Here is a 24,719-nt window from a genome sequence, read left to right on the forward strand (position 1 = left end):
GTTTGTTTAATTCTTTTATTTCAACCACAATAACTAATAGTAATTGAACTGGGTGAAGTGCACTTTGTATAGGTAATCACATAATTTCGAGTGCAATTTGGTATAATTAAGCACGAATAAGTTTTTTCAAAGGCTAACAAAACTGCACGAGCCTGCAGGGCCAGTGCAATTTGTGGTTTTGAAAAAAATTACTGGTGCTTTTTTACTGTAAATTGCACGAGAAAAATCATGTGATTACTTATTGATAGTAAACATGAAAAAATACGAAATAGCTTATCATAATTACGCAGAAGCAAAGCGCACGAATCAAGTGCAAAATAATCTATTCAAGTGCGTTCGGCAAAAACAACCGCGTGCGATCAAAACAATAATATACAATGATGTTTTCACATCTTAAAGGCGCAAGAAAGTTTAAAGTCCTGCTAAACGGTTCAAGGAATTGTTCAGTCTGGTTTGTTACTTTTTTGCACTGAATTAACCCTCTTCTACATCGAATTACCCGAAAACTGTATTTATATTAACCAATCAGAACTGAGTAATTTTTTCATGTATCTTACTAGGTCTGAAATCATATGCGTGATTTGAAATCGCAAGTATTTTATCAGACCCAAACTGCATGATACAAAGTTCATTTACCACTTTATTACACCAATATTTAAATCGCAATATCAGTTGTTTAGACATGGGATTTTCTAGTCTGTTCAAATATTTTGTTGATACAGTAGTGAGCTGGTTTGAAGAAGTTGCAAGAGCTTTTGTTGTATTTTTATTATTTTCGTGCAATTTGATTGGTATCTTGAAACAAGCGATTGGTTTCTGTATTTTAATGAAGCTTCCTCATTGGCTGGGGAAAAGACACGATTTAGAGCAAAAAATTAACAAATAAGAGCCAATCAGATTGCAAGGATCACCACTGATTTCAAAATCAATGTAATAAATCAATTAATTAAATTGATTTCACGGTAATTCATAATAACTATGATTGGTATCATTGGTAACCATTGGTACAAAGTTTTACTACTAAATCGGATGGTATAATGGACGTAATAGCCCTAAACACCACGATATTTAACAAAGCTGATGTGTTACCCTCTTTTTGAAATTTATCCTCTTTTCTTAGTCTTAGCACTCTTGATGTAGGCACATATAATTATACTTCAATGATAGCCTCTCGCAGCCCAAATGCTGTTTGTTGATAGCAAAGATGACCACTGGAAGCTCAAAGTTATCTTCCTTGACTTTAACTTCACAGGTCTTCTGCACCTCCAATGTTATCCAGTGGTATTTCTTCAATTTTGGGCGTTTCCTCCACGACGACAAATGTCTCTTTGCACAACTTTCTACCAAGTGCTATTCTAAATTCAGGCATTTGAAACGAATAGATAATCGGATTTATGAATGAGTTGGCATAGTGCAGTAATTTACAGAAAAACAAGGCATTGTGAGGCAGCTTGGTCGTTAAACAGAAATCGCAGAAAAAGTTAATTATGTTCAGGAGATGGAAAGGTAGCCACGTAAGAACAAAAGTCAATGTGATGGTCAAAAGCATTCTTGCTACTTTTTTATCGCTCCCTGAAGCGCGGCCCTGAGAGGTAAAATAGAATTTAACCCTTATCCAAATGCCTAAATATGATGCACAAATGACGACCAAGCATACGCTTAACGATGACATCATAACATAAAAGAATACGTCGAAGGAAATAGCATGAAACTTGTACAATAAGTGAAGTATGGTGATAGCGAAGGAAAGAATCCACACCATTCCAATCATTAACAGGCATTTCAGATCTGTCAGAACGTGGACTCGGTAAAGCGGTCTGCAAAATGCGTAAAGGCGCTCCAAGCCAATGGCTGTTAGTGTGAAAACAGACGCGAAACCTGAAGCTATGTCCACAGAAGTATATACGCTTTGATATGTGACGTTGTCAATGTGATGGCTTAGCAGAATTATGTACATGGGAACGGTTATTGCGCCGACAAGTAAGTCAGCAGCGGCCAAGTTGAGTAGGAAGTAGCTTGCACGCATCTGCATCAGCTTTTTACAACCACAGAAGGCGACTATTGTTAGGACGTTTCCTGACACGATGGCAAAAGCAATCAGGCTAAATGCTACACTCCATCCAATAGTTTGCGAAGACATCATCGTAAATGATATCGATAATCAAAACTGCAAAAGGGATGAGGAAAAAAATATTGTTAGAGGAAGTAAAGCTGTTAAGGCCAGTACAGTGGTAGATCATTCACTATTCTCTTGGGCTGCACTAATAGATTCTAGACCCACGAGTCTTTCGCCCAATATAGTACTGGCCCTAGGCCGGGAAAGACTGGATAAAGGTGATAAGTGCAATGAAGGTTATTTTCCAGAGTTTCAACTAATATAGTTGACCTATCACACTAGGCATTAACACAAGGTACTCGAGCCTCCGTGAGAAGAAAAGAAAAAAAACGGCGACAGGTGATGACTGAGTATTTGGCTGCGTTGTGTGGTTCCCTGTCATCAAAAAGTTTACCAAAGCATCGAGAATAAACCTCTTCCTTAAATGGTGGTCCTAAATTCTACTCTTCTGTATTTGTGTGGTTTGCTTCTCTTGCCTCAAAGGGAAATTATTTTGAAGACAGTAAAAGTATCTCTCAAAATCGAGGCCAAAGTCTCATGTGCATGTACATGGATGAATAAAAATAAGCTCTGCCGTTATGAAAGAGGTTTGTGGAAAATAAAATTTTAAAGGCATATTACACTGACTCATGCCTATCAGAGGGCTCGAGAAAGAGCTGGCTGAATCTGTGTTTCCGTTATTGATGAGGGTCCTTAAAGCCTCGATCATAGTGTTTATTCATTCGAAAATTGACTGCCTTTTTCGGGATCATTAGAATATTCATTAAAATATTAAGGAACCTTACTGGGGCATCAGGTAAATGTGACAGGTAACTACTATTGTGACACAACTAAAATCCTACACCCAACCCCCCTCCCCCCTCCCCCCTCCCCCCCCTTTAAAATAATAATATTCATTTTCAATAATTTTAAAATGATAAAAGAGCCGAGTCAGAATCTTGACAATAAAAATGCCACGTTTCTTTGAATCAGGAAAAATGAAAAGGAAACTGTTATTTATTTACATGAAAAATGGCAACACCTGAGAGGAACAAATTGGATCATGCTCAGTAATTAGTCAGAAAGTAAGCCTTTCTAATATTCTCTAATTTTTCCTCCGCTATTCTAGTGTTTTTCCAAAACTGGACAGACTAACACGTTCATTCTATTACCAACTGTTCAACATCAAATTTTAACAACATGGAAATATCTTGACGTTTAGTAACGGAGCAATCTTTCATTTAGCATCGGAAATTTTGCTTCCGATGCAAATTTTCGAGTGACATAAACAGAAAGTATATTTAAATAAACTACATTGTATTCTGATCTGTATAGTCGATGTAGCGAAATGATTCTCGCAAGTGAGCCGCAATCGAAGAAATTGTAGCAAATTAACTAACTAGCATATTGGGTTTAGAAAAAAGTCTTTCTCAGTCTTTAAGTATCACTGTGCTGTTATTGAAACATATATTTTCTTTTTTTAAGTGTGCGTAAGTAATTGCGAAATTTTTCAACACAAATAAGAGCTTGAAGGAATAAATATTTTTGTCAACTCATAAGAATGCTCTAAAGATAGGGAAACAAATTAAAGTCGAAGTCGTAGACCGATACATTACTTATTAAAGGAATTTTTTCGGATGGTCTATTAGCCATAAGAGACTCCAAGGTAGCATCAACTAATATGCATTCCGAATTCAAGATATAAATCAGGTTTTACGCAAGAAAATTCAATTATGGTTTTCCTAAGAAGCAATTACTGCAGTTGGTGTTATTTTTTTTTTCTGTTTTTTTTTTTTTTCCAAGTAGCTTAGGCGAAACAATGTGGACAAATTACAGCTTCTTTCAAAAGCTTCGCTTTGGTCCAAAATAGTTCACCTTCAATTTCCCTCACAATTGACGGGAATCAAGATATTTTATTCAACAATGCAGTCTTTAGCAATTCATGAATAAACGGTAGCTGGAGGCACCCCTTCAAATAACGTCTTTTCGATGTGTTTTACTCGAGATTTCTAGCTAAAATAAAAATCAATGGATCAGGTTAAAATTCGGTTACTCTGTGTTTCCTCATTCCTGGCCAACTTCTTTGTAACACTGATCGATTTTTTATGTTTTTAAAAAATGCATTTTTGCTTAATTTCCAAATGTACTGAGTCAGAAGCTATCAGTCGGTTATCAATGACTTAAAATGTCATTCGGATCTACGACTACATTTAATGATAAAAAACCTTTCTATTAGAAAATCCCATCTTCTAGTTCCCGTTGTAAAGACGAAAAACCCAATATATCATTCACAGATCTAGAGGATCTTTTCGTCGACAGTTTCTATAAATATAAATGCCATGATCGTTAAATACGGTTGGTCTATGAAAGCAGAAGGCGTCAGGACGTTTTAAGCAATACATCACCTTGGAATTGTGGTTAATCCTTCTTAGGTAAGTATGGAGAAATTTTGAAACGGCGCTCAGTTTCTTGCGATCGAAAGCTCTCGATCTACTTTCAGCTGCAACTTCCTGTATTCAAGTTTAGAATGATTAGCTAAGTTTACAGTGTTTGGTGCCTAAAGGCTGAGCGCCCTACTGGGAAGAGAAAAGTTATTAAATCGATCCCTCATATTTGTGGGTAGGTGAAATTTGGATTTTTTTTTAATCTATCATAATTGAATATTTCATTTTGTTGTATGTTTCACACCAATCCTCTGATTTCATGCATTCTTCCAAATTTGAGCTAAAATGGGGTCGGAAATAAGCCAGTGTAAGGGATTTAGAGCTAAATTCTCATTAGGAAACAGCGGAAAAGGCCGAGTCAAATCCCGCTGAACAAATTAACGGGAAACGTTCAATCAGCGAACTAAAGGAACATTACTTCTTTCCAGCCGGCATCTTCCAAAAAAGAACTGTTTTACCAAGCACCCCCCCGAAAAAGAAAGATAAATTCAATGAAGTTTAGTTTTTTCTTCCTGCAGTTCCTGTCTAATCGTGTTTTAAATTTTAGGGGTCAAAATAGAATTTAAATCAAACTAAAAGGTTTGCGACAGCTGTTCTATAAATTAATTGACGCGATATATTTATGAAAATAGGGAGCAACTTATCGGAAAAATTGTTAAGAATAACAAAGAGTAACACTAATTAGAAACAGCAGCATCCTTTGAAAAAAGGCCTGATTTGATAAAAAAAAGCACATTATTTGGAAATCATATGACTTGAATAGTAGAGTAGCGCGTGCGTAAGTCAATATCACTTCTTTTTAAAGATTTTAAGTAAAAACTTACGAAATCAATAAAACAATATAGAAAAAGAGGCTACAGCAACATAATGACCGAGAAAAACCAACATAAGACAGTGAGGTGTCCTAAAGATGAACTAAGAGCTGGATTCTAGCATGCATAAAGATGATGGTATTAACAACAACAACGACGGCAAAAACATTAAAAACAAAGCAAATGATGATTCCGAAAAGTTGCACTGAGCAGTGGGTTCTTAGAATGGTAATAGGGGATAGTGGAGCCAGGGGCTGGAAGAGAGGGGGTGGGGGGTGGGGTTAGTTAGCTGTTGATTATTGCAAAGCTTTTGGACACGAGACAGGTATACGTTTCGATGAATTGTCTCTTAAATGTGTCTCCTGTTGTCATAAGATTTCAATAGAAAAACAGATGGTGGAAATATGGATTGGTACAATGTATACATCTAATTGCGGAAAATGATATTTAAGGAAAAAGGAAAAAGAAAAAGGAAGGAACCAAAAGCAAAACACATACGAATCAGCATATATCATAACCAAACGGTACTACAATATCATTCTTTTTTTTACTTTTACGATCGATGGAAGTTTCTAGACAAAATCCGATACCCTCACGCGGTTTACAAGAATTTACAAAATTATTCGGCTGGCACGTATATGGCCAACGTATATAGCTAGAGGGGAGTTTTGTATGCTAATAAATATGTATTTGGCTTTTTCCTTTTTTTTTTTTTAATTTTGCTTTTTGCTATGATAACGTTATTGCAATTGAGTACATATGTTTATGTACAAATGTTTTGTGAGAGTTACGTTATAAATCGAAAAGTTAATAAAGCGTTCCCTTTAGTACAGAATTAAGAATTCTATCCTTAACAAAGCGAGGCTTTTGACCAATCCCATAATTCCAAAAAGAAAATATTGATATCCAATTCCGTGTCCGATTTGGACAGATGTTACTAAAGTTTAAATAAATTACTGTCACAATCTTTAATGAGAATTGCAACATAAAAGGTTCCTTTCACTTTTATTAATCATTTCATGTATACCGTGTTCCTACATCTAAAAGGGAAAGTAGAATGAAAATTGCTTCTTAGCGGAAGACTAGAAAAATTGTTCGCTTTATCCAATTGTACGTGGGATTGGAATATCCCCCACACAACAATATATTTAAGCGCGACTTCCCCTTGTCAAAACCACACAAATTAAAGCTTTTTCCCACAAAATCACCGCAGGCGTTCCACTGATATGAAATGCTGTAATTTGAGAAACTTGGCAGGTGGTCCTATTGGTTAATTCTTACTACACAAACATATTTCGTTATTTGCGCGACTTTGCGTGAAAGAAACTACTAGAAGCTACGGTTATTTGCAGAAGTTGAAATATGGTTTTGCACAAATACAAATTGTGTTCGGGTGTCGTTTAAATAATAATCGTTGGTACAATGGAAATCAAATGACATGGATCCAACCGCAACATTTTTGCTTAGGGCAGTCGGCGTTTCAAATGAATTTGCACGTCTCAAATCTTTGATACCACGATTCATGTTTGTATTGGTAAAATGATTGTTGATTTTACGTGACAAAGTGCACCAGAACATCTTCTCAATTTTCTCGTGAAATTTTGCTAGGAAAATGTAGCATATTCAAAGTCCAACTGATTGACGGAGCTTTCCTCGTTTTTAATTTAAAATTTGCAGACAAGTGCATCATCAGATTTTTGTTGTTTTCTTTTAGACTATTTAAGCTTAATTGTCGAATTTCTAAAATAAGAATTACTGCTTTGCCTTGTATCAAAATATGATTTGAAGAGCTGTTTTGGCGAAGTTTTATCTACTATCTGTAATTGGCCTAAAAGAAAGGTGACTGTATTATTTAAGATGGTAGATGTAAGCCAAGCCCGACGCTGAATCATTTGCGACAATATTCAACAATTTTCACAATTAGCATATTCCTAATGTAAACATCCTGATATGAGATATGAAACATTGAAACCTCAAACTGTGGACTCCATTATCAGTTTTCCTCTCACAGCGAAGTTAAGGTCAAAAGGATAATGTCTTTTTGAGGTAAGTCTGCAAAGTAAATCTGAAAATTTGTATCAAATTGACTCGTAAATATGCGAAAATTACAAATTCTTGAAACGAATCAAGTAAGCAAGAGGATCAGGAGTTCGACCGATCGAAATATTCTAAAACAATGTTCTTCCTGTTTCCCCTTTCTGTTTTCGGAATTTCCCATAAATGAAAAGAATCCTGTCGATGTAAGATCGAGGCCTGAAACCAAAACATACACTTGATTTCTAAACACTTTTGTTTCGTGAATTCTCTTACTCGACTCCGTCTAGAAAAATGTAATTCTTCTGTAATTTATTCCCTCTAAAGACATCTTTTCAAATTTCGTAATACAAACTGCAGCTGTGGTAACATTACTGGCTTTTGTAAATCTACTTGTCGTTCAGCGAAAATCGAGACGTAATTCATGGTAATTTTTGCAGTGGATGCAGTTTAACCTATGTCGGCTTTGTTAATCTTTCATAATTCAAAATGCTCTAAGACATATTAAATAATTCGTTTTGCGCAAAAAAGTTCTAATTAGCGGTGTTTTGTATCTCAAATCTATTAATGCCATATTTGGAAACTTACATTTATCACTGAGCCATATAGGATATGTGTAACGTTTTCGAAAGAGACGATGAGAGGATAATTTAGTCTATTTTCACGGACACACAAAAAATAGCAGATGTTTTTCTTCGGTTTGCTATTCATTCTTTGGATCAACTGAGACAATTTGGCTGTGTCAAATCAATTTAATCATAGCTATGTTTAACTATGAATATAGTGTCATTAACGAGCAGAGAGGTAGATTGAGGAACTGAATGAGAATTGGCGACATTTTGTAATCAACTTATAACTATAATTGTACAGGGCAAAATTTGTCGCTTAAAACTTGACAAGCATAAAGAAAATAAAATGTAATAAGCGTGAAAAGATAGGCTAGCGGTGAGGAGAGAATTCTTGATTTTTGTCTGCGGTTCATTTCTTAATTGTTGTTTGCCAAACATATAAGGGATTTTTTTTTTTTGGTTTATCTTTAAAGTGTTCTCTTCTTGAACTGAAAGCTTTTAAAATTGGATTTTTAAGAGGTATCCAGGATATACATGGAGTTTATTCAAAACATCGACGTTATCATGCTACATACACCTGCTGTTAAATATTTGGTGCTTACTAACGGCAACCATTCAAAAATGGAATAAACATTCCCTGGGGACGCTTTAAGCTAACGAGCTAACGTTTCGTCGAATAAACTGACGTGATAGTTGAAAATCGGACTGTATCGAAATTTACACCCTATGGTAGATTACATAGCCTTAGCTTCGATTTATTCAGGACGACAGGTCTTTCTTTCAATTTCAGATATTTTAAAGGAAATATCAGTGTAGGAGGATGGCAGGTGCGGAACAAAAACATAATTAATTTGAAATGAAAGCATTTAATCTAAACGGGATTATTCTTCCATTTGATGGTTCTGTGAACGATATGTCTGACTGATTTTCTCGACGTTTAAATATATATTCTGTCTATATTCTCCAACGTAATCATTTGCATGCACCCAACAGGCAATTTATTCTCCTTGTGAGAGCTTCCAACTGGGATTCCAGTCTGAGTGCAACATTCATATGCAAACAGAATAAAACCGCTGAGTTTGTATTTGTTGGTAACGGCAATGAAGGTTGATTGGAATGAATGTATTTGGTAGCGGTAATTCGATGTTCTTTATAGTACTTTGAGCCAACGAATAAATAGGATAACAGGTGAAAATGTATATGTGAATTCCACATCTTACTCATAATTTTATGATTGAATCGTCGAGCTGAATTATACCATGGCTTGTAGCTGGCCTAACCATCAAGTGATTCAAAATCATCTTCCTTTTGGAAAATATTTGATAATCTTCTCCTGTTGAAAATATATTCTTTGTGCTGCTGTCAAAAATCTAACTCACTCTAACGCCAGTCAGTTTCCTGGTGTACAGTCTAACCCCTTAATGACTAATCCTGTACAAAAAATCAATCTAACAGACCTTTATAAGTTCCATGTACATGCAGCAGTTAGGTAATGATTTATTTCTTTTAGACTTTGAAGAAATAAGAAGAACACTCTATTGCAACTTCCGGAGTGCAACAAGGAATTTCTCAGATTTCACATTAAGCGTGGAATTTTACAAAAGGAGGAAAAATGGTGAAAAGCCACGATGCCTCCCTTTTAGCTCAATTTACTCCACGTTTGAATTATAATGGAGGGTCATTCTGCTGCTGTATTTCATCCAAGAAAAGTGAAAAACTGCACCGTGTTCATTTAGACTCTAAACGTAATATGTTTCGAAAAGTTAAATTGTTTGGGGAACCTCTTTCAGGGGCAGTTTCACAAAAACTCGCCTTAATCCTGCACGGACGGAGTGAGCGATTTCCCTTCCTCGCGCTATATTGTTTCTCTAACGCAATTTACTGCATTATGAGCGATGTAAGTTCAAGTTTAAGCTCTTAGTGGCCGTTTATCCGCCCTAAAAAGTGCGAACATTTCCGTGAGACTGTGTCGTGGAGTTTGCGCAGTAGTAGTGTTTAAAGGCTAGGAAAATAAATGATGCCAAACAAAGAAGCCTCGTGGCTCTCACTGAGCAAGTAAAGTAGAAAAGTAATCAAGGCCCTGTATTATCATGAGGTAATTTTCATCGACACTGAGAGGACTCACTAACTTTACATACTTCGACAAGCAAGCTTATGATATGACCTTCACTGCGTTACACATATTGCCTCGAAGCTTTTGATCTACTTTACATTTTGGAAGAACAATTAGCGCAGGGGGAGGGGGGGATTCAAGGGTCGGTTTATTCGACTTTCAAAGGATACCGCTATTAATCGTGTAAAAAACATCGCAATTTATCGATCGACACTCATACCTGGAGCACAATCGTGTATCCAGATAGCATATCAACAGTAATCGAAGAGATAGTCAAGCAATGCTATACAATTTTTCACCACTGAAAAGTGTTTTCGGAAAAATTTCGGGATTAAAATACAGACGCTGCAGGTCATTATCAGGTCTATCAATCATATTTACTTTGTTGAAGGTATATTGTTATTTGAAGTCCTGGGATTCTCGAGCAAAATTATGTTTATGTTAATTCTTTGTAAGAAATCTGACTATATTTCAGTTCCCCAGATAAGTGATGATACCTGCTCTTGTCGCGAGAATTTCAGTCTGAGAGTGAAAAATGTTTGAAACTTTATTTGTAATTAACAAAAATCAGTTCCAAGGCAAAATTGCACTTGAGCATTCTTTTGAGAAATTCCTCACCCTTTTACAATTTGAAACCTTGTCAAGTAAAATTTGAAATTACTTATGGCGCAAAGGCGGCGGGTCGAAACAAAACATTAACGGAGGACTAACTGAAGAACATTGATTGAAGATCCACCCCTGCACTAATCCTTTAGAAAAGGTTGCTGTAAATAATGAATCAACATATTGCTGTTTGGGGAAAATCTCTTATTTAGACAAAATGTCTCAGTTTTGAGGGCTATTAATAATTTCTCAGATCAAACCTGAACTTATGAGTGCTCAGTTCTACGTCAAAAGAAAACAAACAAGTCTACAGAAGTTTTATTTAAGTTATAAACGCAGCTGTCGATCAACGAGAGATGTTTAAGAGTCATTTGCTTGGGAACCGAACGATTCCGGAATTGGATGCTCTTCCACAGAGCTAAACAGACCTTGTTGGTGAGTTAGCTCATTCGAGGGGTGAAACAGTTAAAAGAATTTCCTATTTCTTATTACTTAGATTGTGATAACAATTTCATTGCTCTGCCACTATTTTGCCACAACATTTTGTGAGAAGACAATTTCGATATGTACAGCTGGGTTTTAGTTGAATATTATAGATTTCTGGACGTAACATAAAAAATATCTCTTGAATCCTGCCGAACGTACATGGTAAACTCATTATGCAAATTGCACGAAAATAACTAGCAAGAATTAGCAGCAGGCTGTGAATCATAATTCATGCAACTTACACGTTACGAATATAACTTTAGTTTCTATAATAATTATACTTCCTTTGGTACCAGTTTGCTGTTTTTAGACTTCGAAAAAATATGTGTTTTAGATTACCGATTTTTAAGCAGGTTGGCTTGATTGCTGATCGTGATTGGACAGGCACTTACACAAATTTTTCAAGATACTTTCGTATACATGACCCCATAGGTTTTGCGAGAGCCTAAAATTGATGAAATACAGGTAATTTAGAATGAAATTTAATTGCTCCTCAATCAAAAATATCTCAGTTTGTATTAAGAAAACTACCTACGCTACCCATTGAGAATATTTAAGTGAAAATGATGCATTCTTTGCTTGATTGAGAACAAAAATAAAAAGATAGATTGCGGGTGAAGTAAAACTAATGAACTATTCCAAAAGGGGTCCCTTTATTTTTTCTTTAGTGAGGGCAGGTGGTCTTAGCTTTGTAGAAGGCCTTAGTTGTGGCAAATCAAAAACAAAAATCTTCGGATAAAAAAAATAAATATTTGATGATGGCCTTATTGACTTCAAGCTGCATAATATGACAAATATTAATCACACACTTGTCTTATCCTACGTATCTACTTGTCAGGTATCTCTGTGAAGAGGTCATCTTATGCCGGCAAAATAAATTGAACTTGAACTTTGTTTACTTAATATTTAATATCTCCAACCATAACCCCAGGCTATTATTAAGATTTTTTTCACTGCTGTGACTCCTTTAGGTGAATAAAATCCAAGAATTTTTTCTGATTCAATGATTGGTGACTGAAAATATCCTAGTGGGAAAAACTGCATGGCGGACGCGCTATTTGTAAATTGTGTTTTTGTACACTTGGAGGGATGCACAAAAAGATAAAAATGTGGTTCCGCTTTGAACAATAGTGTTTACAAATAGGGCTTTTACGCTTTAACTCCAAAGCAATTTTAGGTATAGACTGACGCCTATTCATTCGACCACACGCAAATAAATAATTTTAACGTCGCGCGGAAGGTTAGACTAGAAGATTCGAAACAGTTTGGAGACCAACTGTTAAAACAACCAGCGATCAAGCAACATTGTAAGTCTCGGTAATAGTTTCACACGGTTTCCTTTACCTTGGTGATTTTAGCAGAACTAAAAGATACCACGGCACTGGTAAGTACAGATTATGTTGTTCAATCGTACACTGCTGTGTCCCGGTAGAACGCTAATATTATTTGGGAGAAAAAAGTTTTACACAGCAACCGTGGTAAATGTACTTCATCCTATGCACCCAGTGAATAATTTTTATCTTTTCTATTATATTTTGCGATTTACAAAATCGCCTAAAACTGCCTCATTCAAATAAAACAAGCCCCCCCAAAAAAAAAACTCAGTAGAACTTTTTCTAAAGATAAAAGAAAAACAAATTACAAAAAGTTACTTCAAAGCCCCCAATCGGGACCTTTCAATTTTTCGTTGATTTGAATTACAGTTATTTCACAGACTTACTTTCATGAATGACTAACAAAATTCAACATTTTGAGATACCAGCTTTAACATAGCTGTTATGACGATGAAATTACTGCTTTCTTCTCAAATATCAAATAAAATATATAAGAAATGATAAAGTACGACGAAAATGGGACTGCATATGGAGTTCCATTAGCAATGTACATATAATTCAAAATCATAAGAGATATTTGGTAAGTTAAATAATTAAAAACGTTTTAGATCTGCAATTTTTCGTCATAATTTGTATATCTAATGTATTGGCCAAGAAGTTAGCATTTGTGTTTACTGTCCATATCAGAAAATCCGAAATGGCTCTTGACAGGAGCAAATATTTTAAGGTCATGGTTTTTGACAGATTTAATTGAATTGAGAATCTACTGTCACGTCATTTGCTCGTTGTTTTGACTGCTGTCGTGTTTTAACTGTTTCTGTTCATTTTACTATGACAAGGAGAATAGCTGAAAGACAAAGGCAATAAAAGGCGTATAAAAAACACATATTACTTCTGCTAAGTTCGGGTGACATTATTTCCTTAACCGCTTTGAAGCAATCCTTAATTAAAAATAGACTCTTCATATTTTAAGATAATCGCATTCTAGTATCTGTGATATGTTCTAAAAAAAAAGACCAATGTTTATCACAAATTTGTAGTGGAGTGTAGAAATTTAAAAATTCAGATTTTACGTTTTTTGTATTGTAATTTTTCTAAGGAAACACCTGTGTTATTATTCAGTCTAGATCACGAAAACTTTTTGCATCCTCTTTTTATATATTTTATCTTTAACGTTTTATTGGGTAATGGTACTACCACTGTTTCCTTACATTGATTTTGTTACGTTTTCATTCCTCAGAATGTCAAAACATCTGCTACTATGGGAAGCATTTATCTTTACTACTTTTGTAGTCATGCGTAAGAACATAGTCTGTTAGGCATGCTTCGAAAAAAAATATTGGGTATGGTCTAGAAAATACGTAACGTGAGACATATTTCAGAATGTTTTCAAGAGTATGTTTTCCTGTATTAAAATTTATTTTGCTCTATGTTTTGGGAAACAACATGATTATTTTAGATCTTCATCATTATTATCATTATTATCGTTATTATTATTATTATTATTATTATTATTATCATTATCCTTATTATCTCTACATGTTATCACTGCCACTATTAAAATCATTAGTATTATCAAGCCACTTTCTCCTAGACTGTCCAAATTTCTCTGGTAAGGGATGCCAAATATCACACTAAGCACAGCTCCTTTTCAAGTTATGTTACTCGGCTGCACGCATAAATTAATGCCGTGAATGAAGTTTGGCTGAATATTTGTCTTGTATGGCAACGCTCTGAAGACACACGCCGAGATCTTTTGTTACCTTAGCGTCATTTACTAAATTCAAATGATATGCGTTGATTCTTGTATTTCCATCGCAGTAACTAATTAGTTTGCACCTTCACTTTGTTCTTGTTTGATCAAAAATGTGCATGACTGGAGCAAATATGGCCCTCTTTCACTTACTGTGCTCTACACTTCCTGAGAAATTTCGTTTTTAAAGATTTAACACGTTGAATGTGTTAACAATTATTTGAGCGTTTCGAAAGATTAGTATTATTAATGAATGCATATTGGAAGCCAAACATCCGTAACAGGCTGCTCTGAGAAAAACTTGATCAGAAATGGTAGGTAGAAAATGCGTATTCTTTCATTTGAGTTAGGGCACGTAGCTTAGAGAGTAGAAAACCGACTTTGACTTTGCTTGATATTCTTTCAAGCGAAAAGGACGAAAGTTATTAGCTGAATTGCAAACATGCTCGCCGGTCATGTTATTCCTCTAATTTGTGCGTTTCGTTTCTTCTTTTTTTTTCTAAATCTGATTTTTAAATTGGCACGGCTTTGATTACAAACAGATTCCAACGCTAGATGACTGAATAGAGCATTTCAGTCATTCATGACCTGAAGAAAAAAGATTTGAATCGTCAAACTGTTTGTAGCGGTACGATGGTCAAGGGTTGCTTAAATTTCACCCAGAAAGGTTTAACCATGTTCGATAAATGTCTTACGCGTAAAGCTGCCCATGCATGAACAGGCATTAATTTGAAGAAAAAAGGAAGGAAAAGAAAAGAAAAAAAACTTTACAACCTGTAAAAAAAGGTCCGATAAAAGCTAAGAAATTACAAACCTGGAAATGATTAGCGGGCGATTCCGATCGAAAAATATGTCTGAGTAACACCCTATTTCTGAGCGGCTTATAGCACTTCCACTGAACTGTATGCGTCACCTCATTTAGCGGCCGTTACTTCCCCTGCTCCGGTGGTTCATAGCCAGATTTTCAACACTGCATCGAGACGTTCATCTAACTCTCAGCTTTCTAACGTATTCATTATGCAATCATTTGCGGATGAACTGAGCTTATGCTTTGGAGAATGCTACCATACCACTTTACACCACTCCTCTTTATCAATTAAGCTTGTTTCTTATTTAAACAAATCCGTTCGTCGGCGGATATCTGGTTAAGAATTGATTAAACATGTAAAATTAAGATCCCTTTTCTATCAAATGTTTTATTGATCTTAGACAATACAGCCGACGGTTAACTCTCTAATTAATTTCCTCTCCAAATATATCTCAACAAAGATCTCCTCGAATAAGTGATTAAATTTGGGTTTAAAGATTTCAATGACCGCCCTTAAGGAGATTGAAGTGTTGAAATAATGATATGGTCAATCTTTATATATTAACAATTGAGAATTTTCCAGATCGTCGATAAGCAGTCTGTTGTTGTCAGGAAACGCATAAAGCTTTGCATAAGAAAAATAACATAAAAATAGCCATGAAGATTGTGAGAGAGGTGTAAATATAAAGTAGATTGAAAGACATGTCAGTCCAAGACACGAGACTGATCAAAGGTAAATGAATATGCGCAATGATTGCGCAATAAATGCGCAAACTAATTTTCCGCTTATCATACAACCACGACTTTCGTCAAATTGGTAGTCCCTAAGCCATTCGATTTTTGAATTTTAATCTGAATTCGCTTTGTTGACCTACTAAAGATTTTTCAAAGAAAAGAGACAGGGGAGGGGAGCAAAGAGTTGGCTCACATCAAGACGTTTAGAAAACGAAATATGAATTCAAAAGCCTGAGGAGGATGATGTCAATATAAGTATAGCTTGGGATGAAGTACTGTTTAAGTTATCAAATCATGGATAACAAGTAAAAAAGTCACTGATTTATGGAAGTCATACTGGATGAGGCATTGAGCAAAATCACCCTGTCGGCTAATGAGAAACTGAAATTTGTTTCTTATAGCGCTTAAAACACTGAGTAGGATGGGGAGTTTCAGGGTTTCTCCCTGGGTTCCCAAATTCACCCCCTCCCTCCTCCCCCCCCTCCTCTCCCCCTCCCTCCTCCCCCCCCCCCCCTCCTCTCCCCCTCCCTGCCTCTCATGGATATAAAACCGAAAAACAAAGACTTAAGCAAAAAAAAAAAAACATAAACAAAACGAGATGAACTTTCCAAATTCGGAGTTGATATGGAAAAAGGAAATGAAGAGCAAACTCGTTCAATTTCCTTCCGAAATCGAATTTAACGGATATAATCGTTTCACGGATATAATTATGCACTTATACGTTTAGCTGGCGACTCAACCGCCTCTCATGTTCGCTTTCTTTCCTTGTTCGCATTTTAATCTTGATCTTGTTTTCTAGACAATGTTTGCTTAAGGTTTCTCCGCTTCATGTTAACTTAGAAATGGTTTTTAATTTTTGTCAGTCAAAAGATGGTTTCGACAGACAGTTCTGTATTTAGTCAGCTACTGTCTCGCTCCTAGGGTCTTGGCAACCTTTCATCACTAGGCTGATTACGTCTGCCTTGTGGTTTGCGTGTGATATTATTTGCCGTTGAAAAAAGTCAGGAAACGACTAGTAGTTTTTATATTGATTCCTTAATCCTTTTTACGATAGACATGTAGGAAAACGAGCAAATTGTGAGGCTTTTCTTAGAGGACGCTTTGTCGTAAGAAGGTTTATTCACTCATCACGAAAAGATACCGAAACTAATTATTTTTCGTGGTATCAATGCATTTTTGTCCTTGTCCTTTTTGCCGTCATCAGACAATAGTGAACTCAAGTCAGTGTCAACAATTTAGCAATTAAAGTGGTCAAATGACTGAATTTATGTCTCTACAAGACAAACTTTAGACTTTGGGATGGAAAACTGTTTGCTTAACTATTCCCTCAATGTTATCTTTTTTTCTCTGTCATAATTGTTTTGCATATTTTAAATTCAGCGATGTATAGTCGTACGAAATTGCGGAAATCGCGTCACCATTATTCAAGCCGTGAATGAGTAATTCCAAAAATTTATAAAATGATCAGTTTTCATGATATATGCTCCGAAAGCGAAAGGATAATATTCGACAGCCAGTCAGGGTAAGTTTGGATGCGCCTCATAAGAAACAAAAGTAACAGATTTTGGAGGTGAAACAGAGAACTATTCACTAGTAGTTAGCGATAAATATTCGGAATGTTGTTTTTTTTCCCCAGCGCAAGTCCTATTGTGAATTCTAGCTAGAGATGTTTACTTCGCTAAAAATGCTTCAATTCTATGACTCTTGCTTGTTTGAAGAAATGAAATAAGTGATTACTGCGCGAGGTAATTCCATGGAAAAACAACTCCATTCATAAGTGGACCAAAGTAATTCGATTTTTTTTCAGTCAGAATATCTCCTTTCCGCTCACACTTCCATTGGACGACAATAATTAACCAGGCAACTGAGTTTTACCAAGAGATTACTAAAAATAATGCTGTGGGTATAGGAACATTACTAACAACCCAAATGAGAGGGAGTCAGATTACCATTGCGGAAAAAGCCAAAAAATTCAATTAAATTTTTTGAATGCTTGTTTGCTTCTTTGTCTGTTTTTGAACCATAGAAAAAAAATAAACTTCGTCGAATCGAACGTGACTTTAAAGTGAACCTGGTAATGTTGTCATGCACAGAATCAGTTGTTAACATAGCAACGAATGAGTAATTGATTCATTCACGCATTTTCAATATTACCTTTTTCCCTTTTAGTGGTAAACCATGGAATATCAAATTATAATTTAAAAAAATGTGTAGTATTTCTTCAAGTTACTTAAGGATAGAGAAAATCAAGAAAAATTTAGTATTTTATCAGCTATGTTCTTCTTTAAGTTTCAATCCGGAGGTAAATGATAACTTGACTTCATCGCAAAGTTTCCTCGGCTAAAAATGATTGTTTGTTTTGAAGATATTAACGATTATAATAAGTCCCATTACTAAGAATTTTACCTTCATTTTGCCAAACAGTAATCAACACAATAGGTTAGGCAATTTAAATAGTTTAAGAAACACCATCGTAGACAATTAAATATTCCCACACGCTACTTTCTCATTTAAATCATTTTCTCTCAGCGGCTTGCTTTTGTGCCAAAGTGTCGATTGCGCAAGAAAGTGAGAGATGATTCCAACAGCGTTAATTTTGTTTGCTTGTCTTTGCCCCAAACTGCTTGTTTGAATGGTACTGTCAAGTTCTAATTTTTCATTTCCTTCTATTTTTGCGACCTAGAAACCGGTAAGTTATCACCTCAAAGAAAACTTAAATATTTTCTCCACAAAAGGGTGCAATGTAGAATTAACATGATTTTTTTTCTTAAGTCAGGGTTTTAATAATCTAGTTAAATACAGCTTAAATCCTGCTTTAGTAGAATCCTCCAGGAGGCCGGGTTAACAAGTATGTAGTGAATGATAACATGTTACTGTTGTGCGCCAAAGTCAGAATTTGACAGCAAGCAAATGATTGCAGCTTTATCCCGTGAATGGTACAGAAGGAAAAATATCGATATATCCTGATATATGCACTTGCTTATATGCATTAATTTATCATTCAACGGAGTAGTTACTGATCAAGGATGCTTTACACGTACTCAATGTCATAACGGAAGCTACTTTTGCTGGGCGTCTTAATAATAATTTTGTAACCGAAATTAAATTTGTCATGAAAAGTTTATTTCGCGGCTATATTTTATACTTCCTTAATTTTTCCGCACGCACACAGTTTTTTTGAGTCGATTTATCTGATTTTTATTGTTGTCATTTGTAGTTCGTCTACAAAGCGAGGTTCATCAAAATGAACAACTCCTCCATCTCCACTCAGGGAAATGAGAAAGAACCAAACATGAAGTTATCAGAATTAATGGCATGGAGTTCTGCGTATGGATTTGTCGATGTTGTCATCCTTGTTGGCAATGTCCTTACCCTAACCGTTTTTTCTACAAACAAGAAGCTTCTTCGCATGCGTGCAAATTACTTCCTGATAAATCTGGCACTAGCGGATATGATGGTTGGTACGTTCGCTATACCCATGTACCTTTACCACTTAATTGCGGCGTGGGAAAAGGGTCCCAGCGTTTGGATGCAATATAGTTACAAGATTTACAAGGTGGTCGATGTTTTTGTTGGCTGCGCCTCCATATTTACCCTCACTGTTATAGCCTTGGAGCGAGCATTCTCAGTTTGTTTGCCTCATGTTCATCGTCACGTCAGAAACAACAGCTACTATGGACTTCTTGGCCTAATATGGCTGTTGTCTATTCTGGTCTCTTGTTTGCGATTCCTTTTTGAGGAAAAACTCCTTTCACTGCCGTTTTTTTTCTACTTCATGTTGGTTTCCTTTGCCGTCGCCCTCTCGATAATTTGCGTATCTTATGTGGTAATATGGTTCAAAATGAAATTTCGTTTCGCCAGGAGAGACAGCGTACATAAGCGGTCCGGTGAACATGACAAACGACTCGCTGTAATACTGTCTACAGTAACTGTTGTGTTTGTTCTCACCTGGATGCCATTTCAAGTCATAAACATTGTAGCATTTTTCTGCATGTCTTGCCAGAAAATGCCCAACGAGATCGCTTACTTTGCAAAGTTTTTGCACTATGGTAACTCGTGCGTCAATCCTATTATTTACTCATTCTTGGTACCTGAGTTTAGGAAGACAGTTGTCAAAATTTGCAGCAAAATAAGAGCTTAATTTACATTGAAAGTTGAAATGAATAATACATAAAACTTAGTAATCGCGAAGCAATTTTTCAATTTTGCCGATATATATTTCCAGTTCCTGTCTGAAGATAAAGGGTATTGCAGTCTGGTACATACAAACTATTGTAGGGGTGATATTTTAGTCAGTGAAACCACCAGTTCTAAACTAAACTCGACTCATGCTAGTTAGACGAAAAGTATTGAATGTCCGTCTATTATTTTAACAGCGTGAATTCCATCAATTTTCATAGCTGGAGAAAAGTTAACATTATCGATAATGAAAAAAATCATATCATAATTTCTTATGGTAGCCTACCTGCTGATTATTAAAATAAATTTGGAATGATATTTGGATGGAGCCTTCGGCAGTGTCCTCTGGTTTTTATTGCTTGTCTGTGGAAAGGTTATTGCCACAGATATATATGCAGAGTATTCAACAACTTGACGGCCAAATAAGAAGCCTCTTATCAACAGACACTTATCAAAGAAATAATTTTTAGACCAACCTTTCTGATTAACTAAGTTTTGTGTTTCTCTTGCCTAAATGTGGTTTCGAGTTACCGCTACCAATGTTTTAAATGGTTTGTTATCAATAGCTGAGACGGTAAAGAATTAAGCAGAAAACCGCGATTCGTTAACAATTATTTGGGATAGTTTTTAACAAAAAGATTCCCAGACATCACTTCTATGTCAATTGCTATAGAATGTCGAGGAGGGTTGGCCGAAGTTGATGACTTAGGGTCTTTTTAAATGGTCTCAAATACCTGAGATTACCCCCCCTTCCCCCCCCCCCCCCCCATAATTACATTTGCTTCCCCTCTTTCCTTGAGAATATTCAACCACCAAAAATGGCGCACTCGCCTGAGGGGGGAGGGGGGGGAAGAGACTATTCGGCAGAGCAAGCTGTCTCGCCTCAGCAGGTAGGGCAACCCTATCAGGCGGGACAACTTTTCCTCATATACGAAACATTTCTGCTCGCCAGCCCGAGCCAGTCTTAGCAGAGACATCAGCGGAAGACTGAGTGAAAGGAGAGCTGTTACAACCCACAACTCCATATAAACGCGCTGTAAAGTTGTCTCACATTGTTTTTATTTCCCCTCATGGAAACAGGTAACGACTCTCTTTAGTTTAGTTAGAATGATTTGGTGTATTTTCATTTGGCAATAAAATGAAATAGCCGTTTCGTGAAGATTCAAAATTTTTTCAGAAATTAAATTTAAGAAACTCAAGAAAAATAATATGTTTCGACAGGTCATGTAATAAGATAGGTTAAGGGGACCAAAACTTGTGTTCTTTTAAACATGCTGGGGCCTATTACGTGTGGAGAAAACTTATTGAATATTTTGGCTGTCCTAAAAGCATTGCATTGAGGTTAAGACAACGGTTGCGTGGCGGCAGCTTAGTATTTTTCTCCTTCCACTTTTTTTTCTTTATCATTATCACACTTTTATTTATCCGTCTTAGATCCAACGAAACATGGTAACGCAAGCTGGCATTCGTAGGATCCTTTCCCACCCCTCCCATCTATTCTCGATATAATGTTTTTACACACCATTGACGCCTTCTTATCTTAAAAATACATAAAATTAACATTTCAAAAATGCTTAAATAAACAAATTTTAGACGCCTACGTCGCCTTCACGGATAGCATGGTTTCAAGAATTCATGCAAAATGCCAGAAATGACCTTTATACCTACGAAGAATTGCATCTCAGGTGAAACAAGAGATATTTATTGTTTCAGAAGGTTATGTGAGTGCCGTACAAGTCGACCTATTATACTAGTTGCCAAATTTGAGACTACATGCTGCTTTGTTGTTCATTGAAATACCTCTCAGGGTTCTGAATGATCACGCACTTGCTAATTTATTAACAAACAATCTACAGATGCTCATCGAAAATTTGCTGGACATTCTTTGAATTGCGAAGGCCGATGATCAAAACACTCAAGTCACGGATATTGCCGAACGTGTAAAATGCTCTAAAAGCGAGGTAAGAAGAAGATACTGAATGTTCCGTTCAAGTTCACTTGATAAGCAATTGTCATCCATGTAATGAGTTGTGAGCGACAAAATTACGCTGGCTCTAATACAATCGTGTAGTAAGTCTTACATTTACACTAAACTTACGCCTCGCTAATCATGTCATCTCTAGTATAATTCCTGCAAACCAAGAAATTCCTTTGACGCGGGAACTAACGTTTTACATAGCTAAACAACGCCAACGACGGAATCCAAATACGTCACATAAGGAGTCGGAACTTCATACAGTTTATTTCGCCTATCAAATGTTTCAAGAATTTCACTTATCACGTTCGAAAAGATAATCTACCTGCGGCATTTTGCTCAACGATTAAGAAGTAATCCTAAACAAAAGTAGATTTGGACCGGTTGTCTTGACAAGCTCTTCAATTAGTGCGTCACGGTTTATGTTTGACAATCTTTGTTTTAACAAGGGGGAGGTGAGGTGCTGTAAGGCTCCGAACTCGACGGAAATAATATCAAAGGTTAACTGTTTGCCACCCAGATCTTTAAATCACGAGCCTCTTTCTTTTTTTCCACACCAATTTCAGAAATGTCCTATCTTGTCTTAAAAAATCCATTTCCTCGTTGACATCACTTAATTTATCGCAAGTAAAGTTGCAGTTTCAAATTTCCTCAAAGCCTTTGTTTTAAGCTTTCGTTAGCGCTGCGACCAAGACTTGTAGCAACTGAAAATTCTAGCAAGCTTCTCCTTGCAATAAGATTGTGGATGTTAAACACCTCTCGGTCATTTTTAGTTAATTTTCTCCATTTTGACGATTTTATATTATGAAAATGTCATATCGTGGTTTGCCACAAGCTGAAAGTAAATCTGTAAGTTACAAGTAACGGCTCATGATATCGTCACGTACGCGTAACACAGTCTGTATAAGACGTAATGAATTACGGAATCAGTGGACAGCCGCTGCACAGTGTGAGTTCAAACTGATTAAGTTAGTCGCCAGATCAGCAACAGTAAAGCAGTTTGAACGGAATGTGTAAGCAAGTTTAGGAGATTATTATTCACTTTTTTGGGAGGAAGAGAGGAGAACTTGACCAGGTCATCGACGTCAAAGAGTGTAATGTTCTTAGTCGAGCAATACAAGGAAAAACGTAGGGAGTAACTTGGAAGGTGATTTTTGCCGCTCGGTTATATCATCTCACACCTGCTTAGTTAAGACGCCAAAAAATGAAAGGAAAATCTTCGCTTGTGCCTTCATCGTAGTACTGCAACGACAGACCGAAGAGTTGATGTGATGATTTCTTACTAACGAGCGTGAGGACAGTTTTCTTGGGAATGTTAGCACGAGGTCGAGGCAATATGGGACGAGTGCATCAGGGTCCATGCTAAACGAGATTGAGGGGCTGATGTTCTATACATGGTTCACAAAAGCCCATGTATATAACAGTAAATGGTGGCGAATGCACTTCCGGGCACTTGAAGTCGAGGGGCTTCCGTGATGACGTATTTTTTATGACGCACGCAATCAGGAGATATCGGACTAGTACCGCTTGTCTGTGATCAGATTTACATAGGGTTATTTCATGTGGAGTGTGAGCAAGCCTTAAAGAACTATTAAGGACTTTCGAAATGAAATTTGTCGAAAGACCCAATGACCGTATGCTTTGTTGAAATCTCATGAAGGTTTTTGTCGCGTATTTTCTGAACAAAATTCAGGTTGGCAAGGTGCCCCATCTCGAAAACAGGTAGGCTGTCAAATCTTTCACTAGTCACGATATTAAATTTCATGAAGCAGAGAAGAATTTCGTATTTGTGTTTACCCGTTTGTCTTTCTAAAATCGCCCATGGTTCCCTGGTTTTCGTCTGCGCCTGTTTCGATCTCAACATAGAGAAGTTTTGAGATCTTAAGGATAAATGTATTTGTCACGGAAAATTCGTCTTCGTATTAAGCTTTTTTAAATATCAATGTTCAGGAAGATTATTTGCGACAAATGAGAGTATCTGTGATTTCATTTTAAAAATAAATAATATATAGTTATGGCCGCTTTCGATGAAATGATCTAACTGACAAAATTCCGACCAAGAAAGAATTGACTCTACTTAAGACTACTTTGCCAATTAAAAAAAATATATTCCATGGCACACGATGTGCAGGCGGGTGTCACTAGTGTTCTTACCACGTATCCTGTGATTTATTACTGAACCGACGCATGGGACAACTATTTCATTTACATAATAATGAAGCAAAAGGTTTTCAATGGTGACTTCGTCTATGCATTTGTCCTACAATCGATCGTTAGTAAGAATCATCTAAACTTGTATAAAATTAGTAAAGCAATATTTTATAGAACGAACGTCTGTTTTCTATTGGTTTACCAGTGCAATAGACGGTAGGACTTTGACCAATCAGGGTGCTCGTAGTTTCTCAGTTTTTTGATAGTATTTTAATTATGACATGATTTACAGAGCCCAAAAGAAAGTACCTTTACCTGTTTATTGCACCCGCAAGTATGGATCCTTTTAGATAAAATATTTGAAATTACCCCCACATTATCATGACCACCTTCCTCGTCCAGGGACCCCCAACCGAAGGGCATGACCAATACGCTGGTGAATACTTCGTTCTCTTAACTCTAGTTCCCTCGTGGGGCGGAAGGTAGAGAGACCCTGACTATTCTTAAAAGGTGGTTTTACAACCTCTTATCCCATTCCCTTGCTTCCCTGGGCCCATTCAGTGCAACATCAGGACATAAGTAGGTATGTAAATGAAACGTATTGAGCAGCAAAGCAAGTTCACTTATC

General features: G+C 36.3%; 3 protein-coding genes across 14 annotated transcripts in view; 2 read left to right on the forward strand and 1 right to left on the reverse strand.

The window, feature by feature from the left end:
• The window catches only part of LOC113685855 (5-hydroxytryptamine receptor 4-like), a 27,164-nt gene continuing 2,445 nt past the window's right edge, over window positions 1–24,719 (reverse strand). Inside the window, exons 1-2 of one of the 3 annotated variants that reach the window (XM_089201976.1) lie at window positions 15,058–15,849; window positions 1–2,167 (exon numbers count right to left, since the gene is read on the reverse strand). In XM_089201976.1, the coding sequence (XP_089058102.1) occupies window positions 1,247–2,143 (897 nt within the window). In that variant the 5' untranslated portion in view covers window positions 2,144–2,167; window positions 15,058–15,849 and the 3' untranslated portion in view covers window positions 1–1,246. Of the gene's footprint in view, window positions 2,168–4,500; window positions 4,608–15,057; window positions 15,850–24,719 lie in introns of those variants that run through there. The other 2 variants (XM_089201975.1, XM_089201974.1) reach the window with 2 other exon arrangements.
• On the forward strand, window positions 6,680–20,289 carry LOC113685851 (adenosine receptor A1). 5 transcript variants are annotated; one of them, XM_089201961.1, is made up of 3 exons: window positions 6,680–7,397; window positions 8,745–8,781; window positions 19,004–20,289. In XM_089201961.1, exon 3 carries the CDS (start codon window positions 19,031–19,033, stop codon window positions 19,925–19,927), a length of 897 nt encoding a protein of 298 aa, XP_089058087.1. In that variant the 5' UTR covers window positions 6,680–7,397; window positions 8,745–8,781; window positions 19,004–19,030; the 3' UTR covers window positions 19,928–20,289. The 5 variants fall into 5 exon arrangements, with proteins under 5 accessions (XP_089058087.1, XP_089058086.1, XP_089058088.1 ...); XM_089201960.1 differs by lacking the exon at window positions 8,745–8,781 and having other exon boundaries at window positions 6,681–7,397; XM_089201962.1 differs by lacking the exons at window positions 6,680–7,397; window positions 8,745–8,781 and adding an exon at window positions 12,245–12,540.
• LOC113685844 (somatostatin receptor type 1) overlaps window positions 20,842–24,719 on the forward strand; it is a 5,847-nt gene continuing 1,969 nt past the window's right edge. For 2 of the 6 annotated variants that reach the window (XM_089201969.1, XM_027203413.2), the window contains exons 1-2: window positions 21,529–21,650; window positions 21,822–21,926. The gene's annotated coding sequence lies outside the window, so the exon portion shown is untranslated. The other 4 variants (XM_089201964.1, XM_089201965.1, XM_089201968.1 and 1 more) reach the window with 4 other exon arrangements.

Source organism: Pocillopora damicornis, chromosome 3, assembly GCF_964200805.1.
Source record: "Pocillopora damicornis chromosome 3, jaPocDami1.2, whole genome shotgun sequence".
Taxonomy (NCBI): domain Eukaryota; kingdom Metazoa; phylum Cnidaria; class Anthozoa; order Scleractinia; family Pocilloporidae; genus Pocillopora; species Pocillopora damicornis.

Bases quoted from the DNA above. Each gene is read 5' to 3' on its own strand.
- LOC113685851 (XM_027203426.2), top strand. From the start codon at position 17,267: ATGCTCCGAAAGCGAAAGGATAATATTCGACAGCCAGTCAGG. The intron at 17,309-19,003 runs GTAAGTTTGGAT...TGTCATTTGTAG, and splicing joins ATATTCGACAGCCAGTCAGG to TTCGTCTACAAAGCGAGGTT.